This window comes from Notothenia coriiceps, unplaced genomic scaffold (assembly GCF_000735185.1).
Source record: "Notothenia coriiceps isolate Sejong01 unplaced genomic scaffold, NC01 NC01_scaffold00000120, whole genome shotgun sequence".
NCBI classification, from domain to species: Eukaryota; Metazoa; Chordata; class Actinopteri; order Perciformes; family Nototheniidae; genus Notothenia; species Notothenia coriiceps.
Window position 1 is genome coordinate 257,993 of NW_011332821.1, and position 25,386 is coordinate 283,378.

Here is a 25,386-nt window from a genome sequence, read left to right on the forward strand (position 1 = left end):
TTTTTTTTTTTTAATCTTTTTTTTTAACCATTTTTCCTCCTGGTTTCTCGCGCCCTCCCTGTCATGCCCCCCACTTTGGGAACCACTGTTCTAGGCAATGGTACCTAATGCTGTATACATTTGAAATATCAAATACACTTGGAAGCTTGTTGTATCAGTGGGCTGGTGACCTTCAGGTGTTGTGATTAGACACTGTGGCATGACTTCTTACTGCCTGACCAATCACAAGCTCAGGGCGTACCAACATTTGAGTCCTCATCTTTTTGGAAATCAGACAACCCCATCTCCTCACTTATTAACTAGAGTATAAGGCTCCAGTGACAGGTGACATATTTACTACAAATCCTTATGCTTCCTTATAAGAGAAAAACGAAGAATAAAGATCAAGTAGCTAACTTTTTTTTTTTTTAACATCTTAAACAGGCAGGTCGAGGCAAGAGGGGAGTTGGTTGGGAGATCAGCCTTCGTCAGAGGCCCATGCCCAGAATAACCTTCCAGGCTGGTGACCCTTATTACATTAACAAGAGGACCAGAGAGGAGTGGCTGGCCAAGTGGAAGACGGAGGTGAGTACCCCAGCTCTCTCCCAGCCACCGTAGATTACAGGTTCACAAGCTGCTGGGGCTAAAGATAGGGCTTGTGGTGCATTCACAGCCAAGTGTATTTGATGGGTCATTTGATATCTCATGAAGGTACCATTTACTTCAGTGGATTTCCAGGGCCTTGGCTCAGTGAGCTCCTGCATTTCCAGACTTTGTTCTTGTCCATTGTATTAGCACAGGAAAAAGCCTTGAAATTATTAATGGTTCCCCCACGAGAATGTTGTTGTTAATTCAGGACCTGTGTCCAATTGCAATGTTTTCCCAGCAGAAATGGGATTTGTTTCTATAGCCGCGTTCACACCGCAGTACTTTTCCCACTTTAGTTCCAATATAGTTCCGAAATGTCGCGTTCACACCAAAAAGAGCTGGAACTAAAATTAGTTAATCAGAACCTTTTTTACCCCCTTTTCCGTCCCTGCTAGAGAGCAGGTACTTTCGTGGGAGAAAAAGGTTCCTATGTCTGATCGGCTGGGCGGAATGCAAACCACGCCCCGTAAAACTCCCAAAAGGTTTTGTGAAGCCGCCATTTTATTATCCTCGCACTAGCATTATTAGCATTAGCCCAGCGCAGAAACGCAGAGAGACTAACTTATGACAACACAAAAGAAAACATGGGAGCGGTGGAGATGAGGAGGTGTCGGCGTTCTGGCGATTTACTCGGAAGGCTTCAGTAGAAGCTGCTGGGAGTCCCAGCAGCTTCTACTGAAGCCAGTCCCCAACTCCGGGGACTTCCGGCCAGGGACTTCGGGTGGCAGTATACGCCGTGAAGTTGTTTGCGGCCTGCCAGTAAACCCAAAGCAGAAGAAGTAGAAGTGACTTCAGCGGCACCATTTGCCTAATCCTCCCCCAGGAACTTATTCCGGTGTGAACGCTCAAGAGAACTAAAGAGTTCTCATGAACTAAGTTCTCATGAACCTTTGTGGGAAAAGTACTGTGGTGTGAACGCCCCTTATGACAATATCTTGAAAACATATCAACACTCCAACTGCCATTGGAAAATAGACACTTTCATATCTGTTTGCATATGCTTCTTGGACTTTTTACACCATGAGACGGTGAGGTCAACAGCGATTTTCTGAAAAGTTCAGAGATTTCAACTAGAAGCTCTAAATGAAGACTGACTTTAAGCGCTTTAAGCTCTTTCACTGCAGAAGCCAAACCTTAGTTAGCCTTTAGTCATATTGCTATTATTGTTATTATTTGTGTAGACTGCACGTTGGTTATCCGTTCTGTAAATTGTCACCTTGGTGTGGTATAATGGTTTTAAGTCCAGTTGTTGTATGCCAGGGTTTGGATGTTGAAGAGTGTGAGCTAGGTTCAGATATTTTCTGATGACCGTATAGTCCTGCTTTGGTTATGGTTTTATTTTCTATATAAAACATCCTGAAACTTTACCTTCAGCATGAACTCTTATTTGGAATGACTCAAGGTGATGAGCCTAGTTTAGCCTTTACAGACACTTGATTTATGGAAGTTTAGTTGCTACATTTGCCAATGGGAAACATTTTTTTAGAAGCCTTAGATATGCACCGTTCTGCTTCAGTAGTTTTATTTCATGAGGACTATTTATTTTATACAGAGTTATTCAGATTACATTTTCTAATTTGAGTATGTATTTCGCTTTAGGTTGTATCATTAGAATCTTCTTAACTTATTCAGACCAGCTGCCAAAAGGACCTTTTGGTGAGATTTTTTTGACAACCTTCAAAGGTCAAGGAAACACGAAGTGCTTTAGGTATTCAGAGAAAAGAAAATGTAATTTTGTGATTTTGTATGGAGAGCCACTGAATGGAGCTTATTGTCAACAAACTGATATTTTTTTACTGCATTCAGAAAATCTCTTGAAAATGTGATAGCGTACACAAGTTTGTATTCCCCTTTGGAATATGAATAGTAGCAACTATGCCAGCCTGATGTTAAAGCTAATACATATGGAGTTCTCTGCATTGCCTATTACTTAGTCGTGTTAAATATGACTCCTGGTAGTAATATGATGTAGTGCAACTTCCTCCCTTACATAATGAGGAGTTTCCGTAGTATCGACAGGGGGTCTTCCATCTCTTCTGCCCTCCCCCAGCCCCTGTTTGCTCGACCCCAGAGAGGGATCGGAGAGCGGCCATAAAAATGTCTCCAGGGAAGAAATATTGCCAAATTAGCAAGACATGCCAGGGTCCCACATGTGAAATGTCGTAAAATATGAGGCAATCAGGCAGTTCAGGTTTACCAAGCAGAGGTGGATTTTCTGGAACAAGTAGCCGTACAAGGCTAAGATTTAAGGGGATTTGCAAGATGTAAATTCTGTGTATTCGGTTTTATTTAATCTGGTGAATAGCAAGCTTTGATTTAATTTACACAAAAGACTGATTTATGCTGGCATCAAAGCCCTTTCCTGCTTTCGGGGGAGTAATGTGATGCCGAGTTGCAGTTTGCTCTTGTGCACAGAGCTTTGCTGTTGCATGTTTCTGCAGGAGGGAGGACATGGTGGCTGAAAGGGTTACTGCCGTCGTACACTTCTTCGGGATCTCTCTTTTTTTGTTCATGTGCCTTGAGTTACAGTGGACTTCTCCGTCCCTCCCTCTCCCTTTCCCTCCCCCATTCTTCTCCTGACCCCTCCCCCAACTATGGAAATGAACTCTGTGCTATGGATATGAGGGTGAAGATGAGGTTTGCAGCAAATTTCCAGCCCTGCTTGCAAGACAGCCTCTTGGCTCGCTGCCAGGATTTTGCAAGTCCTCTCTAGCCAACCAGAATTCCTTTCAGCAATCACCTGACCCTGAATTCCCAGACAAAGAAATGTTCATGCTTTCTTTTTTTAAGCGATCTCTTCTACCCTGAGAGTGGGGGTGAAAAAAACTCAAGCCCCACACTGGATTATGAAGGTTGCGCGCTGGTGTGTATGGGTATGTGCACTGCATTGTTTGTTTGGTAACATGGAGGGATAGTGTGCATGTCTGATTAGCCTGCTTACAGCGAGGGGAATATGCTGACTTCAGGTATTTCCACGAGTTGCCGTGGACCATCTGCTCTGCTCAGCTTAAAGGGAAACCGTCTCTTTAAAAAGGAAGAGTGAGCAGGCTTTAGCCGTGTTTGGGGGGAAAAGTTGCCTCTGTGAAAAAGTTCTTCCCGTGGGGTGAAAATGTGCTGAAACTATTTCCTGTTTCTTAAAAAGGCAAAGAAATGTCAGAGTGGATATATTCACCTAAAGGATTTTGCTGTTTTGCCATGATTTCACTTTACATAACATTTTGGGAAAAAAGTTGTTGTGTAGGCCTCAAATTGTTTTACTTGCTATCAGTGTGTACTTTCTGTTTAATGTAGGCCATGGATTTTCTACGAGAGGAGGTATTTGATAACTTGCAAAGATTTTAAAGGGCTTTGGAGGAAACGGAGCAGCCTCCACAGGGAGCCTTTTTTTACAACTCCACTTGTGGATTCATGGGGGATTCTGTTTATGTATTCATGGCTGACTCTGTAATATTCCTAATTATCTCTTAAAAGGACGCAATACAATGAGAACCAGATGGTCTACTTGGGTGTGACCCCCCAAGGCCGCTCATGAAATACACAGCCTTTGTAGGGATCTGTGCTAAAACCAGGTTAATGAATGAACAGAACCTGCCACTTGTGCACTTTTTCAGGCAGCATTTCCACTTTTAAAAGCGGCACTTTTTCACGGTTTAAAACCAGCTTTTGCATTCCTTGTCTGATGCATCTTTAGTTACCTACACCTGTCGTGTCTTAAGGAAGTTTTGATTAATTGTTTGCAGTGCTGCTCTGCAGATAAGATTATTTCTTTGCACTGAAAAACGATGTCACTGTAAAATCCATCAAACAATTACACAAAACAGTCCCTGCTGCGTCTCTGCTGCCTGTTGCACATGAGACACTACTGCATTCAAAGGTCAATGTCTTTTGTGTTGCTTCAAAGGCTCGTGTGAGGAAGTAATGTTTAGTGACAGTTTATTTCATCTAACGTCGACCTTTCATCAGTTTGCAGAAAGCTTGGTTGTTGTGATTTGATTGCACCTGAACTACTGCTTTAACAACTTATTTTGTCTGATTTGTTTGATGCCTTTTGTTTTCATTCCTGTATTACATGGGAGTTTTCCTGGTTTGACGCTTTGAGCCTCATAACTGTACCTCGTAATGTTAACAGCTTATAATAGGCAGTTGTTGTCTTATAAATAGCTGAAGCTACGCTGTAAACGTGACCTTTTTGTTAACAAGTACAGCCAAGATTGGAGGCTAAAGTATCATCTACACACCCCAGAGACTAATATCTGTTCTCTTTTTTCTCACAGTGCACTCTGTCACCCCTGAGCCCTCAGGGTATCATGCTGCACAGACTTTAAGTCAGATTATCCCTCATTGTACACCCAACATGCCTCTACACTCTGCTAGAGCCCTGAAGAGCTTCTGCTTTCACTCTCTCCATAACACATGTATGTCAAAACAGCAACTGAGGTTTGGTTTTCCATTGAATGCATATCGTTTTTCCAGGGGGAGAAAGTGTAGATTTTGTCCCTGTGACGTCGTTAAACACATTTACTCTGTCGTGTGTTTACATCTTCAGTATGTCTGCTGTCATTTTTGGTATTTGTCTTCAGCGCGGCGTGACAGCGGATATAAGTGGTGGTATTTCTGAGCTGTCAGTGACAGGCAGGCGTGTGTAAATGATAAAGACCGCATTCTGTCTCTGCTACCTCCTTTCCTCTTTTACTCTTTAGACTCGGAGGGTCTGTGTTGCTGGTGGAGCTGCACTCACACTGTGAGGCCCCCAAAAGGGGGGCATTTACAACTGGGAAGAGGTCCAGGGACAAATATCTGGTTCTTATAGCCACTGTACTTTCTCTCCTCCCCCCACTGGCTTTTCCAGCGTCACTTTCTTATTGGCTCTGACTAAAAGGGACTGTGGAGACAGTTTGACCCTAAAAGCGCCAAAATTAGCCCAGTAACAGCAGTTTGGCTGCTTTACTGCCATTTTAAAGTCCCCCACTATATATGCGGTTACTGTTCAATAGAGCTGCAATGATTAGTTTAACAAAACGTGATGGAAAATGATTGCCAACTATTTTGATTACCAATAATCGGCTTTAGTCACTTTTCATGCAAAAGTGGCAGAAAACTTAAACTTAATATCTTTGCGTTTTGCTCTGATAAAAACACCTTACACTTTAAGAAACTGGGAAGGACATGTTTTACTTGTATCTGATATTTTCTAAGCCAAACAATCATTACATTAATTTGGAAAGTAAACAAATGAAAATAATCGTTATTTGCAGCCATACTAGACGATGAAGTAATTCACTCTTAAATAAATTCATTAAAACTCCCGTTGCAGTTTTTCTCTGTCAGCGCATTTCTTCCAGCAACTGCTTGCCTCACTTTCTGATATGATTACAGATTGTTTCTCCCCATACACATCACGTATTTAGCAGTGTAATTGACATTTGTTAGTTTTTGCAGTTTACCATCTGGAACCACACATCCAAGCAGGCTGCCGAACACTAACTCCAATGTGCCTGTGCTGGAGCCAGGAAGCCTAACACATATGGCTTTGAACTATCCATCCAGCAGTACAGTACAGATATTTATAAACCACAGCAGAGCCTCTTCATTGAAGAGCACATGTTTCTACTCTTCTGTGCCGAAACCCCTCCCCAGGCCATCTAAGCACCACCTCCCCTTAAAGGCTCTATTGTTTACGAGTCACACTGGGAGAGAGGATGGAGGATTATGCTCTCACTCCGGCTCTCCAATCCCACTCCACCGCTGGACTTTTTACAGTGTGTGTGTGTGACCTGAGAACCTGAGAATTACTTGAGGAACGTAAGCACAGCTGTGCAGCATGGCTCTCACGTGGAGCCTATAGTAGGACTAACACGTGTTTATATATGGGACTTTAGATATATATATTCCGTCAGTGTGTGTGAAAAGGAAAGAGGAGGAAAAGAAGAAAGTTAGCATGTGTGTGCATGTGAGTCCTACCGTGTGTGTGTTTGGGAGAGAGACATCAGAACAAGTGCAGCTGTTGGGGATTTACAGTGAGAGGCTTAAGTCCCGGCTGCGTCTCGTCCTCTCTGATCGACCCAACAGTGTCAGGTACCACAAACCCAGTGACCTCAGCTCGGGACACTATAGAGTTACTGTACGCCATGCTGATGATGAATGGAGATAAAAGCATGTTGGAAAAAGCCTTCAGCCTCCAACAATCAAGATTCTTCACTTACACAGCTAAATGGCTACACATGCTATCAGCCTCTATTTATACTTTATTTAGGAGTAATGCAATTGAATTGAGAGTGCTGCATGGCCATGACACAGATAGAACCTTTAGATAATGGGGAATATATATCCTTTATTTAACCAGGTAAAAATGCTTTGCACATGAAGCTCCATTGATCACAATTCTTAAATAAATAATGGTCAGATGGCTGTGTGTAAAAGAGAGTGTGTGTGTGTGTGTGTGTGTGTGTGTGTGTGTGTGTGTGTGTGTGTGTGTGTGTGTGTGTGTGTGTGTGTGTGTGTGTGTGTGCGTACGTGTACTCGTCGTACGTTCGTTCGGTACGGTAACNGAAGACTTGGTTAGGGTAAGGGTAAGGGTAAGGGTTAGGGTTAGGCATGTGTTGGTTATGGTTAAGGTTAGGATAAGTCTCCAGGAAATGCATGTAAGTCAATGTAATGTCCACTGAAGTGATGTATACATGGTGTGTGTGTGTCCTAGCATTATTATCCTTATGGGGACCTAAATCTGTTTACACAGTCACGTGTGGGGACTCGCCTCCCTTATGGGGACATAATGGAGGTCCCCATGAGGGGAATCATTAATTTTAGGGCGAAGACTTGGTTAGGGTTAGGTTAAGGTTAAGGGTTAGGGTTAGGCATGTGTTGGTTATGGTTAAGGTTTGGATAAGTCTACAGGAAATGCATGTAAGTCAATGTAATGTCCCCTGAATTGATGTATACATGGTGTGTGTGTGTGTGTGTGCGTGCGTGCGTGCGTGCGTGCGTGCGTGCGTGCGTGCGTGCGTGCGTGTGTGTGTGCGTGTGTGTGTGTGTGTGAGGTTGCTGCTACAACAGTGACAGACCCACAGAGAACTATAATAATAATAATAACTTTAATAAGGACAAAACATAAAACAGGGAAGTGTTACATTGCATAATAGGCACTCAATGACTGCAGGCCTACGTCAAAAACATTCATGTATCCGTCTTGTGTATTGGCCATGTCCCATACTAGTATCAACAGAAAGAAAACCTAGCAAAAAATCAACAAATCTTCCTTGGCAGAAATAGGAAGTATGACCTATCAGCCAAACCTGATAAGTCTTGTTTATTTAGTAGTGCCTATGTGGAAAATCTCAATATTTAAAAAAGATAAAAACGTGTGAGCATGGCACCTAAACACTGTCTACCCAAAGCACCTAAAGATTGTAAACATTGCTTGTGCAGATTTTTGTTTATTTCTTCTTTGACCTATTCCCCATTTTTTCACGAGTGGGGTCTTCAATTTGAAGACCATTTCACCTGTCTCTTCTTCGCAAAATTGGCGTTAGCCAGGGAGAAATGGTTAGCTGGGCATTGAATCTAACATTTAGAGTTTCTTTTTGTCGGCCTCTCAGACTTTTATATCAAGTTTATCACTCTCAAAGGTCTTTAGTGGGAGATTGTTTTTCTCAAACGGTCCTATTTGTATATTTGTGAACAGGAGTTTATAATTTGTCCTGATTTAAAATCGGCATTATGTTTTTATTTTCCTGTACACTATATATTTAGACAGCTTTTTGAATGAACAATTCGTTTTTTGTTTTCTTTAAGTATTTTAAATTTGTTTTTATGTTTAAAAACAAAAGGAAGTATCCAGCTTGTATTAAATACTCAGCCTTAAACACTGGACATATCCTTTGACAGACGGGTCCTCATCACTGCTGTTAATGTATTTCAGGCAGAGAAAAAGTCCAAACTGATGTCAGCGATGAACACGATGAAGGATCACGAGGAGAGCGAAACAGAGAAAGAAGAAGAAGTCTCAATAATCAAGCACCCAGCGCCTTCAAAGCAGCAGCAGCAGCCTCAGTCTCACACTCAGCCTCAGTATCAACAGCAATCACAGCCGGCGTTGCCACAACAACAACAACATCATCAGCCGCCTCCGCCTCAGCAGCAGCAGCAGCAGCAGCAGCCCACTGACCCCGCCTCCCCCACCGTGGCCACCACCCCCGAACCCGTCGCCATCGAGGGGGGAGACAAGACGTGCCCCAAGCCTGCAGACACTGAGCCCGAGTATGAGGTAAGATTGATATTGATTCACACTGATTAATGATCGGCTGTAGGCGAACAGAGCTCTGTATTGGGAGAAGGATTTAGTCTAAAGCCAGGTTAATCCATGTCGAGTTAAGCGGCCATTCATGTTTTGGGAAGTTTAGGCGTTTTACAACTAGAGATCAGAAAGCTTAAAAAAATACTAAATGTGTCACTTTTAATAGAAAGGGTTGAAATGACGCAGAGGATCTGCAGCACAAAGCGTGTTGCATGGGTTTTGCATATTTCACTCAGAAGCAGGGTATAGTTCTGACTGGATATGAAATGTATACATTATCCTATAATATATGTTTTTTTTCTGAACATATAAAAAAGGGCTTCACTTTGTTTTAAACAAACTTCAATGTTAATAATCTGTGAACGTGTCCTTTTACACAGACATTAAGGGTTTGAAGAAAAATGTACAGTTTTTTATGCATTCAGTTTTAGGATTATCTGTGAAGATTCATTTTAGAGATGTAACGAAAAGGAAATCAGCAAAAAAATATTCAGCAACTATTTTGAAAATCTTTTAAATCAATGCAATTATTATTTTAAAGCAAAAATAGCAAACTGTTATTTTGTATCGTCTTTCTCATGTGTGATGGTTAGAGTTAAATCTTTTTCTGCACTGTTAATAAGATTAATCATAATTAAATTAATCACATATCTCCAGCCCTAATTTGTAGTGTTGAGTATGTAGTATAGCATAATAGGCTTTATTGTACATTAAGTATGATGTGTTATCTATTTTTATTTAACTTTGGTCTCCATGGTGCTGAAGAGGCTACGTTGTTTCGGGTCGTCGTTCGACTCAATGCATATTCTTCCTTTACGTTACATTTACACATTTTCTAGAATTTTCTCAACTGACGATTATTACATGCCTGTCTGTACGTCATTTGTTTCCCTTCATAAGATTTGATTTTCCCTTTCAAATGTTTTTTTGGGGAGTTATATCATATCTGAATCGAGGGTCTATAGCTCCTTGTGGCAGTAAAACGTTTCTCACTCGAATGTACCAACCCAAAGTTCAACAAACTGAAGCAGACAGTGGTTAGAAAATATTTCACAACCATGCCTAGAAGTTTAAACAGTGCGGATGATTTGGTTTTTTGTTTTGGCTGCAGGACGGTCGCGGTTTTGGCATCGGCGAGCTGGTTTGGGGGAAGCTGCGAGGTTTCTCGTGGTGGCCGGGCCGCGTCGTCTCCTGGTGGATGACGGGGCGGAGCCGAGCGGCCGAGGGAACCAGATGGGTCATGTGGTTTGGAGACGGAAAGTTCTCAGTGGTGAGCGTTCAGAGCCATGTTTCTGGTCAATTTTTCACCAGAAATCAAGCTTAACGGCCTTAAATTGAGAGTGACAACCACATATTTTATAATCCTTTTTTGTATCAATATGATGTCCTTTCTCCATTTCTCATCAATGCTGAGAGACTTTTATCCCAATAACAACAATTCTTCAAACATGTGAAGTAATGTAATGTTCTGTGTATTTCTACAGGTCTGTGTAGAGAAACTCATGCATTTAAGTTCCTTCAGTAATGCCTTTCACCAACCAACTTACACCAAGCAGCCCATGTACAAGAAAGCCATCTTTGAGGTGTTACAGGTGAGAATAAGAGCATTAGGTTTCATATGACTTTCAGTTACAGCCTCTTTCATTTATTGATTGACCTGCTTAAAACATTACACAACTGCTTTTTTTATAACAGCAAATGTAATAGCTATAGTTGCTAGTGTAGTCAATGTGTCTTACATACATCTTACATACATCACTGTGCAGTTGTTTTCACTTGTGCATACATTTAAAGCCGAGATAGACCAGTTCTCTGTTTGTGCGCTAAAATTAAGCTCAAGCCAATGGACACTTAGCTTTAGCATGAAGTCTGATATCAGGGGTCGACTGCCAGCCATGCCCTATAAATACAATAGTGCTAAGTACTACTATCTAAACCTTGCAAGCGCACTCATTAACATGTTGTAAAACAATAATTGTGGTTTTACAGGCAATGAAGCACTGGAACTATTTCCTCTGATTTAACACGCCGCAATAAATTGTAAGGTTAATTTCCCATATGTTCCATAAAACCATAAAAAGGCATTGAAATGTACTGCGGTAAAGTGCTTAGATGTGGAATATAGAGAGAATTATCAAATCATTTTTAGGATATCAAATCAATGTCTTTGGTTGAGCCCACACTGGATCATTTACTGGACTATATTTCTGTAACGAGGATAAACTTCAGCTTCTAATATTGTTTGTTTTCAGGCGGCTAGCACCCGGGCAGGCAAAGCCTTCATGGCCTGCCCCGACAGTGATGAGACAGAAACCTCCAAATCAGTGGAAATGCTGAACAAGCAGATGATTGACTGGGCTATGACAGGATTTCAACCCACTGGACCCAAGGCTTTAGAGCCCCCAGAAGGTGAGAGGAAGTCAATCTCTTTTACATTTCACAGATAAAAGCTGTTAATGGATTTCTTCAAGTACACGTTTCTTAAATTAGGCGTGTAATTGCATTATTCATGTTGTTGCTTGTCATTTGAATTGTTTGACATGCTGTGCCCCCCAGAGGAGCGTAACCCATATAAGGAAGTCTACCCTGAGATGTGGGTGGAGCCTGAAGCTGCAGCCTATACGCCGCCTCCTGCCAAAAAGCCTCGCAAAAGCACAACAGAGAAATTCAAGGTCAAGGACATCATTGATGAGAGGACACGAGGTAAGGTGCCTCATTTATTCGGTTAAATAGGAGTCATGAACTCTGTATTCATCCCCATGGGACAGACTCAGCATTAGAGTAAGTGGTCTCAGAAGTAGTGTGTGGACAAGAGGTCCATTAGAGAGGCAGGTTTCACATGGAAGTGAGTGATGTGACAATACAAAAAGGCTCAAGCCGTACTACATTTCCAAACAACTTTTATAAATATCATCACCGGCTCTATTTCTGAGTCAGATCTATGAGCATCTCATTACGTATTTACTACTCATTACTAGTCCAGGAGCATTCAATGCACCATGTACATATACTGCTATTGCTAAAGATAATAATGCAACATGAGTCCTTCATAAAAACAAGTAGCCAGAATGGATTTACTGCCAAACTGGACCTAAAATGTATCCTGTTCTCTTCTTATGATGAAAGTATCTCCCCTTAGAATTCGGTATACCCCAGGGGTCAGTTTTAGGGCTTCTTCCTAACTTACATGAATCATCTTTTCCAGAGAGGCCTGCAATTCAGTTCTTCTTTAAAAGCTTTTTAAAAAATGGGCCAGTAAATTCATGATTTACAACTTCTAGCATTTCTTCTACATATTCAGAATGACTGTTATATATATATGTATGCACAAGCAAAACTAGTTTTAGACTACTATAAGAAAACTATAGTTCTGCATTTACACAGATGGTTGCTGGATATTATTCATTGTCATGTTGTTTTTTCCTTCTTCTGATCTATGATTATAAATAACTACAACAACTTCACTCTGTAGGTTAAAAGGAGATACTGCTGACCTCGCACATTTAGTGTTAATCCTAAATAACTCATGGAGGTGTCTCATGTTTTGTATTTCCAGAGCGGCTGGTTCAAGAAGTGAGACAAAAGTGCCGCAGCATAGAGGGTAAGTGATGTGTCCGCTGAGCTCTCTGGCTTGAAGCAGCCTCTCAGAGTTAACACCTACATGCCTTAAACTTGCCCTTGTCGTTGCCTAGCAAAGCAGAAATGTATGCATCAACATTAATAAAACAATAAAAGAGTCAACATGTAGAAACTAGGGGTGCAACAACTAATCGACTAATCGATTAAAATCGATTACCAAATTAGTTGCCAACTAATTCAGTCGTCGATTCGTTGGTGACGTCATCACGTGTGTTTTACGCGCCGTTAAGCTTCAACGTTATTGGTCTTTTTATCGGTACTGGAGACATTTAAAAGATATATGTCATGTATTATTGCTACAAAAACATTATATTGCAGTCTTAATGTCGCCAACTCGTTTCTATTATGCAAAAAGACAAACATCTATGATGTATTTTCGATCAGACGAGATCTCTCTCCCCCGTCTGTGTGCGAGGGGGCGGGGCAGTTTACACACACGCAGCTGCTACATGCAGCAACACACGGAGGAGATGGCGGAGAGAACTAAGCGCTCCGAGGTGTGGTTAAACTTTACCCGTCTCGATGTGGACAATGCTCGTTACCAAAAGCGCAATAAGAGTTTAGCATGTAAGGGCGGTAACAAGAGCAATTTGTCTAAACATATAGCAAAAGTGCACCACATCCAGACGGAGAAATGCACCGGGTTCGACTGTCTTTCTAGTAGCTCCGCAGCCCCATCCACGAGTAACTTTTCAACGTCAGGTGTTATGTATGCTAGCAGCAACACACAGTTAACTACATTATACAAACATGAGTTAATGATTAGAGGTAACTGAGTTATTTTATTTTTTAAGTTTCAGCTATTCTGTTTACAGTTCTGTCATCAGATTATTTAATACCATTTGTTAAAACATTGTTGTTTCTTTTGATGTGAAATTGTATTTATTTACTTTAAATAAAAAGCAATGTTAATTTTGTTCAAAATGTGTTTAGTTAATTTAATAATATATGTATTTTTGAATCAAGTTTTCATCTTTATTGTCTTCATTGTTAGTTTCCACATGCCTAAAACAACCTCAAGCTAAATCTAAAAGTTGATGGCTAAATAAGAGCGTTTGAGAAATTGTGCAAAGCATAATAGTCCGAATAGTCGATTCGGACTATTGAAATTTGGACTATAGTCGTTTCATTAATCGATAGATTAATCGATTATCAAATTAGTCGTTTGTTGCAGCCCTAGTAGAAACCATATTTCCATGATTTGCTGCTCTCTTGTGAGTCCTCTCCAAACATAGATACCTGCTAAGCTCATTAGGTCTTCGCCTCACAGCTGTTCAAATAATTCTAATGAAATGTGAACTTTGGAGCATCGCAGCAGCAGAGTTCACACATCTTTGACCGCCCCCCTTTTAAAATACTGACATGGTGCACTTCTTTCTGCAGACATTTGTATCTCCTGTGGGAGTCTGAATATTAGCCGGGAGCACCCGCTGTTTGCTGGAGGAATGTGCCAGAGCTGTAAGGTAAGCTGACATAGAGGTCATTCAAAGTCAGGGACTCAACATCAACTACTGTGTCAAAAAACAAGCCATAGCTCCATGTTTCAAGTAGCACCCATGACATGTTGGATCTTAAAACATGTGAAACTGCTCTTATCTGTTTCTACTTGTGACAGAACCACTTCCTAGAATGTGCATATCAATATGACGACGATGGCTATCAGTCATACTGCACGATCTGCTGTGGAGGAAGAGAGGTGCTCATGTGCGGAAACAACAACTGCTGTCGGTGAGATGACTTCTGAGTTTTCCTGTGTGGTGAAGGTGTTGGTAAAAAAAGCCACAATGTCTTTATCAACATTTACATTAAATGTAAATCATGCCAGCAACTTTTGCAGGAAGAAGAAATATGCTGTATGTAGTGTTATGGTATCTAAGAAAAGTATACAAATGTCAGGTTGACAACTGAATTTCCAGAAAATCAGCGAAAAGAAAGCGTGTGATTGATGCAAGCTTTCATCCACTACTAGTGCAATACACATTTTTGAAAAGTATATGGATTGAGATTAAATATGGTGGAAATTACCAAGTCAGATGCCAACAAACTGGTGAAGAGGAAGCTGCTTCAAGATGACGCAACTACAAGGAGAGCGCTAGTCAAACCTAAACAAAAAAACAGTCTTTCCACTAATGCACATGGATTTTTATAAATGTGCATAAGTGGAAAGATTAAAAATAGGTGCATGGACATTTTGTGGATTGAAATGAAAGGACTGGCAGCAACATCATTTCACAGTTACAGGAGCAAACACTATTTCATGACAACTTGGTAGAACGAAATACAAAAATAGACACCCTTCCACCACGTACCATAAAAGTCAAGCCAGTATTTATCCGCAATCATGCTGACAAACAGACCGAACAACAAACAAAACCGCATTAGTGGCACATACAGAAGAGAGAGACCCAGTCCCCCATGAAATGAAAAGAGAATCTGTCACAGCCGTTTCTCAGCCATGCTTCATACAGACCCGTTATAAAGTCCCAATCTCCATCCGATCTGTATCGGATATAGCTGAAAAATATCCACCATCACAACCGAAAAGGCACGGTTTCATACAGTATGCTTGGAATTTAAGATCTGTCCCACAATGACAACAAATCACTAGTTACTGAATGAAACCAGATCTTTGACCCACCCTGAACTGACCAATGGATACTGCCACATAAACCTTTGGAAAATACTAGAGTCTTCTTGGAATATAATATTATCTCTTGTACTAACCAACCCTATCGACATGTGTTCAGGTGTTTCTGTGTGGAGTGTGTTGACCTCCTCGTGGGTCAGGGCGCGGCACACTTGGCCATCAACGAGGACCCGTGGAACTGCTTCATGTGTAGTCCGAAGAACGCGTTCGGTCTGCTCGGGCGTCGCAGTGACTGGCCCAGCCGTCTCCAGCACTTCTTTGCAAATAATCACGACCAAGATTTTGTGAGTTATAGACCTTCAGGATCTAAATCCCACTAACCAAGGAGCCACATTTCCCTCTGCGTCTCACTGTCTCCCCCTCTCTCTCCCTGTGATATATGTCAGGAAGCACCAAAGGATTACCCCCCAGTCATGGTGGAAAAGAGGAAGCCTATTCGTGTCCTTTCGCTATTTGACGGCATAGCAACAGGTTAGACAAAAAGTGGATCGCCTTTCTTTATCAAATGTTCTGTTTGTATCAATTAAAAACAAATGCCCAGCTTCCTTATTAAATGCAACATTTTCACAATCCTTTTTGTAATTAATCAATTGACTTCAATATGTGATATAAACTCGTATTGGTAGACGTGGAAAGAATTGTCTTTTATTATCTTGCAAGACCTACTCTTGCTATCTGTCCACGTCTGGCATTTTTGGGTATGCTGCATCTGGGGCAAGACATTTTAGGCAAACTGATTTGGGTCAAGGGGAGCTGGTCTCTTTAAGTGTTTTAAAAATAGATGAAAGAAGTTGGAGGAAGGCTATTAACGTTTTAGAGTGAGATATATGTGCTCTACAATATGAGGACATAAGTATTTGATGTTATTCGCATGATATGTCCTAAAATGGACCTGTCTATAATTTGATTAGTTGTACCTCTTTAAGGAGATGTTTAATTGCAATAAAGCTTAACTAAATATGGAAACATTAAGTGCACATACACTTTTATTTACACTATCACAGACACCTCATCCTTTTTTAACTCAGCTACACATCAGTTTCTGCTTTTCATTGTGCACTATAATTAGTTTTGTCCTCAGTTTTACTATGTTCTGTCTGACCTTTGACCCCGTCCTGTGCAGGGCTTTTGGTTCTGAAAGACCTTGGCATCGAAGTGGATCGTTATATAGCCTCTGAAGTGTGCGAGGACTCCATCACTGTGGGTATCGTCCGGCATCAGGGTCGCATCATGTACGTTGGCGATGTGAGAACCGTCACACGCAAACATGTGAGTTACATTTTTTTTGGTTAGGCTCTTGTGAAGTTTGCATGTTTTTAATTAGTTGTACTATGCTTTAGATTCATACAAGGAGTTGGCAAAACAACTATTCAAATCCCACATTACGACTTGTTAAACATTGTTAAACAAGTCGTAATGTGGGATTTGAAGAGTAAACATGCACAGGTATATCTGTGGCTTAAACGCAGTAAATGAGCAACTATTGAACACCTGAGTAAATACAGGGACAACGCACCTAGCTATGACTACAGATTGTCTTGTTAGGCAATCCAAGAATTGCAAATCATTTCATGTTCCTGTACCAACACAGAAACACAGATTCATCAATAAGAGAATGCGTCTAGAAAAAAAGGAAAGAAAAAGAAGAAGAAAACTATATTTGGATGAAAAGGCAACACAGACTGTAAACTCAAATGAGATAGAGATGACGATATTAGTGGTCACTACTCCAGTTTTAAATATGAAACAATTTAAACCAATCAGAATGAGAACTATAGGCAGCTACTGAATCAGAGCAGAAAAGCTAAATGTTTCATACTTGAAACTTGGCAGACTAGTGCTGGAGCATACCTTTATCTATACTGCCTCAGTCTTTATCTCTGTGTTTCTGACTTTGTTTCTTATCTTTAAACAGATACACGAGTGGGGGCCTTTTGACCTAGTTATTGGTGGAAGCCCATGCAATGACCTCTCTATAGTCAACCCTGCACGGAAAGGTCTTTTTGGCAAGTTTACTGTTCACTTTTATACATTTCTTTGTAATGTTGTTTTAGATTCCTATCATGTCAAATACCAACAAGTTGATCATCTAAATACACAGATCATCGAAATATAAGTATGTGCCCTTTACTGTGTACTCAACCCTGTTCAATGCCTCTCTTTGTCCCACAGAGGGCACCGGCCGCCTCTTCTTTGAGTTTTACAGGCTGCTCCACGAGGCTCGGCCAAAGGAGGGGGAAACCCGCCCTTTCTTCTGGCTCTTTGAAAACGTGGTTGCCATGGGCGTCAGCGATAAGAGGGACATATCTCGCTTTTTAGAGGTCAGCTGAACTTGTTGCTGAAGATTTATTATTATATATACAGTGTGATGTGACGCCAGTGACATAACCATTGATGGCTTATGAATGCCCCCTTGTGGCACTCATTTATTATCTCTAGACACAGATCATGAGAAGGAAGCACTGACACTCTTGATGTCATTTTAATGTGCTATGTTTGATGTACTCTTAGACGCCGTCTTTTGCTCTCCATTTTGCATTTGCAGTTCAGACATTTTGGAGAACTTCACCTATCGATTTTAGTACATTTAAAATAAAAGCATTTTATCCCCACAAACTAGAAAAACTAAATATGAAATGGTAACTCTCTTACCTTGGGTCCTGATGTCTTTTCTCCTATGCTTTACTTGGGTTTCAGTGCAACCCGGTGATGATTGATGCCAAGGAAGTGTCCGCTGCCCACCGCGCTCGATACTTCTGGGGTAACCTTCCTGGCATGAACAGGTTGGTGTGCGAATGGTGAGGGAGGCAGCAGTCTGAGACGTACACAATGGAAAAAGAAACCCTTGGAGTAAAGAACTTTGTTGACAGAGTTGCTTTGTGACATAGGCCAAGCTTTTAACAAATCTCCTTAATAAGGTAGTCGCTATGCCAGTTATATATATTACCAAAATTAAGAAATGAATTCTTCAGACTGAAGGATCAGCACATGTAACTGACCAATCAGCAGACCATCCGCATATTGACACTAGCTATTGTCAATTTAATTCAGCAGTTAGAGTTAGGTGTATTCTGGCATACAATCAGATGGGTCACACATTTATTTGCTGATTTATATATGAATTACTCTCTCCACAAAATACATTTAAAAATACACACCAACATATTTATGATTGAATACAATTAGACAAAACTATTTTAGTTTCAAATGCATTTATTAAAATCCCCGAATATAATAAAAGTATTTGCAACTTTCATCAGCTAATATAGCAGCGCATAGCACAAATAACCACTATGGCAAACATTTGAAAAAATGTTTTAACTAAACTTTGTGCAGTAAAGTACAAACGTACACATCAGACCGCGACAGGACTTCGCAATCTTTGGATTTTGTTGTAGTGCCAAACGCAGGAATCTGCAAGTTGAATGCTTAAGTGAAGTGAATGAATTACCTTCTCCTGGTCAGGGTGCTGGCTCCAGCTCTAACTAACTGCTCTTCTCTCGGCTCTGATCACTTCAAGAGATGCAGCAGTGGACCAAACAGCTCCATAACCAAAGACTGCACATTGCCATTCCCTCTGCCTCAGATTGAATGACCTGTCTAACATCATTTACATTAACTTCATTCCAGTGGTGGAATGTAACCAAAAACCATTTACTATGCACTGTACGCAGGCACAAATGCGAGGTACTCAATTTCAGTTTTCCATTAAATGCAACTTTATACTTCTACTCCGCTACATATCAGTTGTACTTTCAACTACATTTGACATCAGACAGCTTTAGTAACTTTTCAGATAACAATTTGTAATCCCCTTCCTGTTAAGGGAAAACTGTTTGGTTGAAGTTGATTTTGAAGGTTTGTGATGAGCTGAATGATGAAGTGTTCCTTTATAGAATGAGAAAATGTTCCTACTTCTTATGCTAAATAAACAATTTGAAAACCCCTCTTGGTTCAGCTAGAAAATACGTCTTCACAATAATGAAAACAGGGCTGTTTTTCTTAGCTTCTTAGCTAAAACTACCCAACAGTATAAAAGGAGTAGCTAGCACAGCCTGAAAACATCGACAGCAGTATTTAATCACAAGACATCGTTAATTATAATAGTTAGTTATAGACTTGAAGTAGGCTACATCTTGCTGATTAGTACCATTAAGTTCTGGATACATCCCACACCACTGCTTTATTAAAGGTCCCATGTCATGCTTTTCTGGTTATTACCCGTCCCCTTGTGTGTTATGTAGCTTTTTCTGCATGTAAACGGTCTGCAAAGTCACAAACCCTCAAAGTACAGAAAAGTAAAACTCTGGTGGACTCATCAGAACAGAGTGGGCGAGCTGACCAATCAGAGCACAGTGGGCTCATAGGGAGGGGGGGCAGGAGCTCCAACAAGCCGTTTAGGACAGAGATTGAATACACATACTATACTGAGATGCTGTATGAGAAACCAATGTGATTTTGGAACATTGTTCAATGTTCCAAATCCAAAAGTTTCTGATCATAATTCCATTGTTGAGGTTTAGTAGACCTCAACAATGGAATTATGATCAGTAGAAATGGCCATATCATGGGACCTTTAATGCAAGGTGTAACTTAGCTAAGCAGGAAGCTCACTAGCATGCAAATACTTGCTAGCTAGCTTATGTAGCTAGCTAAACGACATATTAAGAAAAAAGAAACCATTTATAATTCAACAACAGTTCATCACTTACGACAAGTTAAACATGTTATTTGTTTAACTTACACATTGAAGGCCGTTACGTTACATCCATGGTTACCAGACGCCATGTTTAGGTTGACATCTGGGCAGTTGTTGAACCGTTGACGTTAATTAGACTGCGCAGATGTTACGCTACGTAACTCTCTAATCTACGCATACGTGATTGGCTGAAACGGAAGGAGACATCTGATTGGCTACAGATATCTGTTACATTTTAGGAATCAAATTGTAGTTACAGGATGGCGTTCAAACCATAAACAAAAAATATCATTTATAGTTGACAGATTTGTTAAAGGAAGTACAAAGTTATATAATAATAATACATTACATTTATAAAGCACTTTTCCTGGTGCTCAAAGCGCTTACAAGCAAGTAAAACAAAATAATAATAATAATAATAATAATATATAGTAAGACTTCATGCAAAGTGTGGCCCCTCTTCTTTCTCTTTCAGGCCTTTGAGTGCCATGTTCAATGACAGGGTGGACCTTCAGGACTGCTTAGAGCACGGCAGAACAGCTAAGGTAATTGAGTAATACTTTGACAGAACAAATACACCACAACAGAAGTACATGCATCTATATTCGTTATATTACATTAATTTGGTAGAGGCTTTTGTCCAAAGCAACTGATAGTATCAAGATAAATTGTGTTTTTCCTGACATTTCATGAATTGAAAACCAAGAAACCAATCAGAGAGGCAGTCAGAGATGATTTTATTAAAACGCAACATCAAAAGAATAAAAGTGAAAAAGCTTGACATTTAATTTAACTTCTCAAAGCAGAAGTAAGCACTTTGCGCACAGGCGGCTCCCAGTGGCAGCATGAGGTAACAGTTTGATAATCCATCAGTAAGTGATCCACAGAATCCACCCCTTTTAATAAACAACTGCTTCTCCTTTTTTTAAATTGAGCTATATATTTATATTTGTTGTCTTCATTATATAGTTACATTTTTTCGGCATACTTTTAATAGTATTTAAAAAAAATATGTTTCTCTTATTGTTATTTTTTTCATTTATTTCTTTATTTATTCAGAGTCTGATTCTGATAATATTTGCTTCCTTTGGTCAGTTTGGCAAAGTGAGGACCATCACCACCAGGTCTAACTCCATCAAGCAGGGCAAGGACCAGCACTTCCCCGTCTACATGAACGAAAAGGAAGACATACTCTGGTGCACTGAGATGGAAAGGTATGTAACAGAAAGACTGTTTGTTAAACTAACTTTGACCGATCTTTATTGATCAAAATATCAACATTATTTCCCTCCGTCTTCCCCTTTTCTGTCTCTCTGTTGTTTTGTGTCTGGCTGGTTTCCTCTCAGGATCTTTGGTTTCCCAGTCCACTATACGGACGTGTCAAACATGAGCCGTCTGGCAAGGCAGAGGCTGCTGGGTCGATCCTGGAGCGTCCCGGTTATCCGCCACCTGTTTGCACCACTCAAAGATTACTTTGCCTGCGTTTGAGCGGCAAGAAAGAACTTGCTCGGAAACATTTAGGACCCACAGCTGTATGTTGTGACTAGAAATAAGAGCCTTGATCCTCAAATTATACTCTTGTATAATTTGCAAGCAAAACAATGACGTAGACTTCACATTATTTCTCGTATTTGAATTGTAATTCTTATTCTATTTAATTTTGATATGTCATTTTACCTTTTAGCAGTGTTATCAAGTATTTTTGATTTGTTTGTGCAAGCTATACTTGAGACTTTGCTTTCTTCTCAAGACACTGAGACAGAAAAGTGCTAAACATGGGTTTTTAAAAGAGACGGCGATGTGATGGGAAAGACCCGAAAGATAGGAAATGGTTTGGAGATATGTGAAATGTTTCTGCTGTGTCAGTGTACTGTATGTGCGGCCATGCTTCCAGCTACTGAGCCTCACAGAGATGTGAAGAGAAAGGCGATTGTTCTTCAGTGTCAGGATAGCTGTGTCTCTAAGAATCCAAAACACCAGATCACATATACCTCTTTGTTTACAGTTTATATTTACAACTGATGGTAATAAAGGTACTACTGTTATATGGTTACAATACCATGGTGCTCAAAGAAGATGGGAAACATCATAGCTCATGTGGCAAAACAACTTTAGACAATACGGAGATCTTTAACCTGTTGCTGGAAAAATCTGTTGTGGGTCGTCTGATTCACTTTATAGGCAAGTGACAGACAGTAGACTGCAGTTAGAGTACACGCTCTTCTCTGCATTTTACAGATTTGATATACAGTTTTTACTGGTGCTTATTTAATCTCTCAGCCAAGTAACACTTAGGCTCACTGCCTGGATCTGCACAAACAGAGAGTGAAGCTAGCCACATGGGCGATGATGTTTTCTGTCATAAAATAACTTAAGATCAACGTCTGTGAAACTAATTTTTTTATAGTTTCATCCTGACCAATGACATTACTGTACAACCGTTAGTGAGCGTGGTTGCTGGAGGGCGGGGGTGTGACCGGGCCGGGTAACTCTCCCTAACTTCCACCTCTCTAAACTGAAAAACTGTCAGGTGCAAAAACCTCAACAATATGGTGCGGCTTCACAAAGTTCTTCTACCTTTTTATAGCAATTCTGTGCTGTTTTATCAACATTATAAAGCACTTTTATATGTATTCTTTCTTTTTTTTTCTTGATATTTTAAAAAGACATTTGGTTTCTTGTGAATTTTGTTTTATGATGTGAACTGATCTACCCTCGTGTGATACTTTTTTGTATACAGTAGGGCTGTGCCAATAGAAGTGAAAGAATGGATTTTGATATGTGAAACCCATGTCATTTGACTCAGTGTACAGTAGATGGATTGACATGTGTCACCCCAAACCCCCTTTTCCTTTTCTCCATCATCCATATTGTTCCCTGTTTTAACGCAGCGATACAGGATGTTAGTACCCAGATTCAAAGAATGTCTATTTCTATTAAGATTGTAAAATGTTAGACAGAGTTAGGGAACTATGTCATGCGCATTGTATAATATGTTGTCCCTTGTGAAGGACAGTTGGGCCTTTGTTATTTCCCTGATAAATCGTAGTCGTCATGTTGACAAATTTAATTGCTGATCCAAAATTTGGATTATATTCACAAACGTAATTCTCTTGATTGTATCCTCTCAGATAAATATGGAGGATTTAGGCTGCAGTTTGTCAAAACGAAAAACTGACACAGTGTTTGACGAAGATGTCGGCACTCAAAGAGTATAGAGGGTAATACAAACAGATATTATCACTTATCTATATCATATTTAAGATTCTAAATTTAATTTCTTAATGTAATTAATTTCTTAAGTGACCTTATTGCCATTATGTTTGTCCATGCACACCGGGCTCAATATGAACTCTTGTGCTTTGTGATATTTTAACCAGGTGTTATTACCCAGTCCTCCTATAATACTTCCCCCTCATTTGTACATTTTGTACATAGAGTTTTCCGGTGGCTGTTTTCAATTTGTTTTTACCTTTCGTTTTTATTACGTATGAGATGTACAAATATAATTCTTTGCTAATATATATCATCAAATTAGGAAAAAATCTAGGTTCAAATTTAAAAAATCAAGTGACAAATTTGATTCAAAACTTGCTTTGAGCATTAGATGTAGGGAGACTCCAAGTCGTCTTTATCGTACTGATTTGTTTGTGTCAAGTGAATCCAGATTTAATGTCATGTGATGTTAATAGTGGCCTGAGGACAGCTTTAAGACGAACGCGCTCAACTTCACTGCACAGCCCTACATGGTGGTGTTTTTCTGCTTCTGTTTCCTTTTGTAAGACTTTAAAAATAGGGATTGTCTGTGTTTCTAATGGTGCTAAACATTTTATCCAAACAAGAAAAATATATTTGGTTGGAAGAGTCTTGACAATGACTGTTTTTAAGTTCCTTGTAGTAACAGAAAATAACTATTATTTCACTCATATAAATATATTAACAAAGGCATTTTAACTTTGTACTTGAAAAAATAAGGATAATAAATAATGAAAGGTTTCCTATATTGTTTTAGACTAGAGATTGCTGTAGTTGGTGCTTATCTGTGGGAAAATCATGTGAGAAAAAAAATCTGGTAACTTTTACTGTAGCATAATAATGTATGCTTAATACTCATTGCTTCTTCTTAATCCTACATTCCACGCTGTAATATTCTCCATGTCTGTTTTCAAAATGTTGTTTTGAATTGATGTTTTTTTGGTTTGTTTTTTAAATCAGAAACAACATCTGAGTTTTACTGTTCAAGGCAGGTCAATACTTCTATATTCGGTGATACTGTTGAAGCTCTGTGACTTTCTTTCCGTCATAACTGTTAATGGCCTATACGCTTTTCCTCAAGACCAGTTCGTACAGCAAATGTAGCAGTCATTCTCCACCCTATCCCCCCCCCATACTTAAGTTTAGTGTCCAGAGAGAAGATAGAGGCTCCGTATGTACTTGTGCTGGAGAACACTTGAATAAATGTATTGTTTTTGTGCAAAAATCTGCAGCCTCCTGTCCTTTTTTATTTAGATTGTTTAAAATGTACATGAAAATATAGTTTCCAATCTCAAATATTTCCCTATAGTATTCATTATCTTTCTGTTGCTAAATCAAAGTTTGGAAAAAACAGCCAAACAATGTCAATAGGTTTTGTCTCAAATGTAACTAAATAAATTGTGATTCGTTTTCAGAAAAACATGACATCACTTCTTTCCAACTCAATCCCAACAACGAGAGAAACAAAGACAAAATCAAAAAGAAAAACTTTCATAAAAACAAATAAATAAAACAGATAATTTTCAAATGTTGCATTTATATAATTGAATTATGGTAAGAAAATAAATTTAACAATAAAAGCCTTTGTTATTGGTCTCCATGTGTTAAAGGTATTTTTGACTATTTTGAGAGAGTATACCAAATAACATTAAAGATGGATTCGTTCTATTTAAGGATGGGGTGGTGTTGTTATAATTTTCATATTTATGAAAACTAAATCCAAAATATTGTCATAATGAGAAAATATATTGTTAGTATTAACAAAAAAAACTGAATAATGGAAAAACAACCATTTGACAATGAGAACTTTTTTGCGGGTGGCCTAAGAGGACCTCCATTGACACGTGGCCCCATCATAAGGCTAATATTTAGACATTGCAAACCAAAATTAATGTTCTCATTACTGTGAATTAGCTTCAAATTGTCAGGGGGCTGATGGAGGAGCTGTGGATATTGATATTCAGCTCCAGTTTCCATGCCATCATGCCCTCCGGCAGGGGATTTGCTGCTCAGTGTCTTCACACCTGGGTCCTCCCCACCAGTAGTGCTTAAGATCAGTGTGTTGCCCTGCAGCTCCTTTCTTATTAGAGCTGAACATGTTGCCACCATAAAGCCACCATTCATGTTAGCTTTAAGGGCTTGCACGTACATTAACTACTAATAGCAAATGATCTTTAATACATATTTGTTAATGTTTAAAACAAATTCTTGCATAATTGTTTCAGA

The 25,386-nt window shown here is 39.7% G+C and overlaps 1 protein-coding gene across 4 annotated transcripts in view; it reads left to right on the forward strand.

Moving 5' to 3' along the window:
- Window positions 1-24,387, forward strand: part of dnmt3ab (DNA (cytosine-5-)-methyltransferase 3 alpha b) — a 39,425-nt gene extending 15,038 nt beyond the window's left edge. For 2 of the 4 annotated variants that reach the window (XM_010767625.1, XM_010767694.1), the window contains exons 6-23: window positions 424-564; window positions 8,546-8,890; window positions 10,032-10,190; window positions 10,405-10,512; window positions 11,173-11,329; window positions 11,477-11,623; window positions 12,477-12,521; window positions 13,943-14,022; window positions 14,175-14,287; window positions 15,307-15,490; window positions 15,593-15,677; window positions 16,330-16,475; window positions 17,122-17,212; window positions 17,379-17,527; window positions 17,904-18,004; window positions 20,381-20,450; window positions 21,001-21,119; window positions 21,252-24,387. In XM_010767625.1, the coding sequence (XP_010765927.1) occupies window positions 424-564; window positions 8,546-8,890; window positions 10,032-10,190; window positions 10,405-10,512; window positions 11,173-11,329; window positions 11,477-11,623; window positions 12,477-12,521; window positions 13,943-14,022; window positions 14,175-14,287; window positions 15,307-15,490; window positions 15,593-15,677; window positions 16,330-16,475; window positions 17,122-17,212; window positions 17,379-17,527; window positions 17,904-18,004; window positions 20,381-20,450; window positions 21,001-21,119; window positions 21,252-21,393 (2,382 nt within the window). In that variant the 3' untranslated portion in view covers window positions 21,394-24,387. The remainder of the gene's footprint in view (window positions 1-423; window positions 565-8,545; window positions 8,891-10,031; window positions 10,191-10,404; window positions 10,513-11,172; window positions 11,330-11,476; window positions 11,624-12,476; window positions 12,522-13,942; window positions 14,023-14,174; window positions 14,288-15,306; window positions 15,491-15,592; window positions 15,678-16,329; window positions 16,476-17,121; window positions 17,213-17,378; window positions 17,528-17,903; window positions 18,005-20,380; window positions 20,451-21,000; window positions 21,120-21,251) is intronic. The other 2 variants (XM_010767760.1, XM_010767837.1) reach the window with 2 other exon arrangements.
- The last annotated feature ends 999 nt before the right edge of the window (window positions 24,388-25,386 follow it).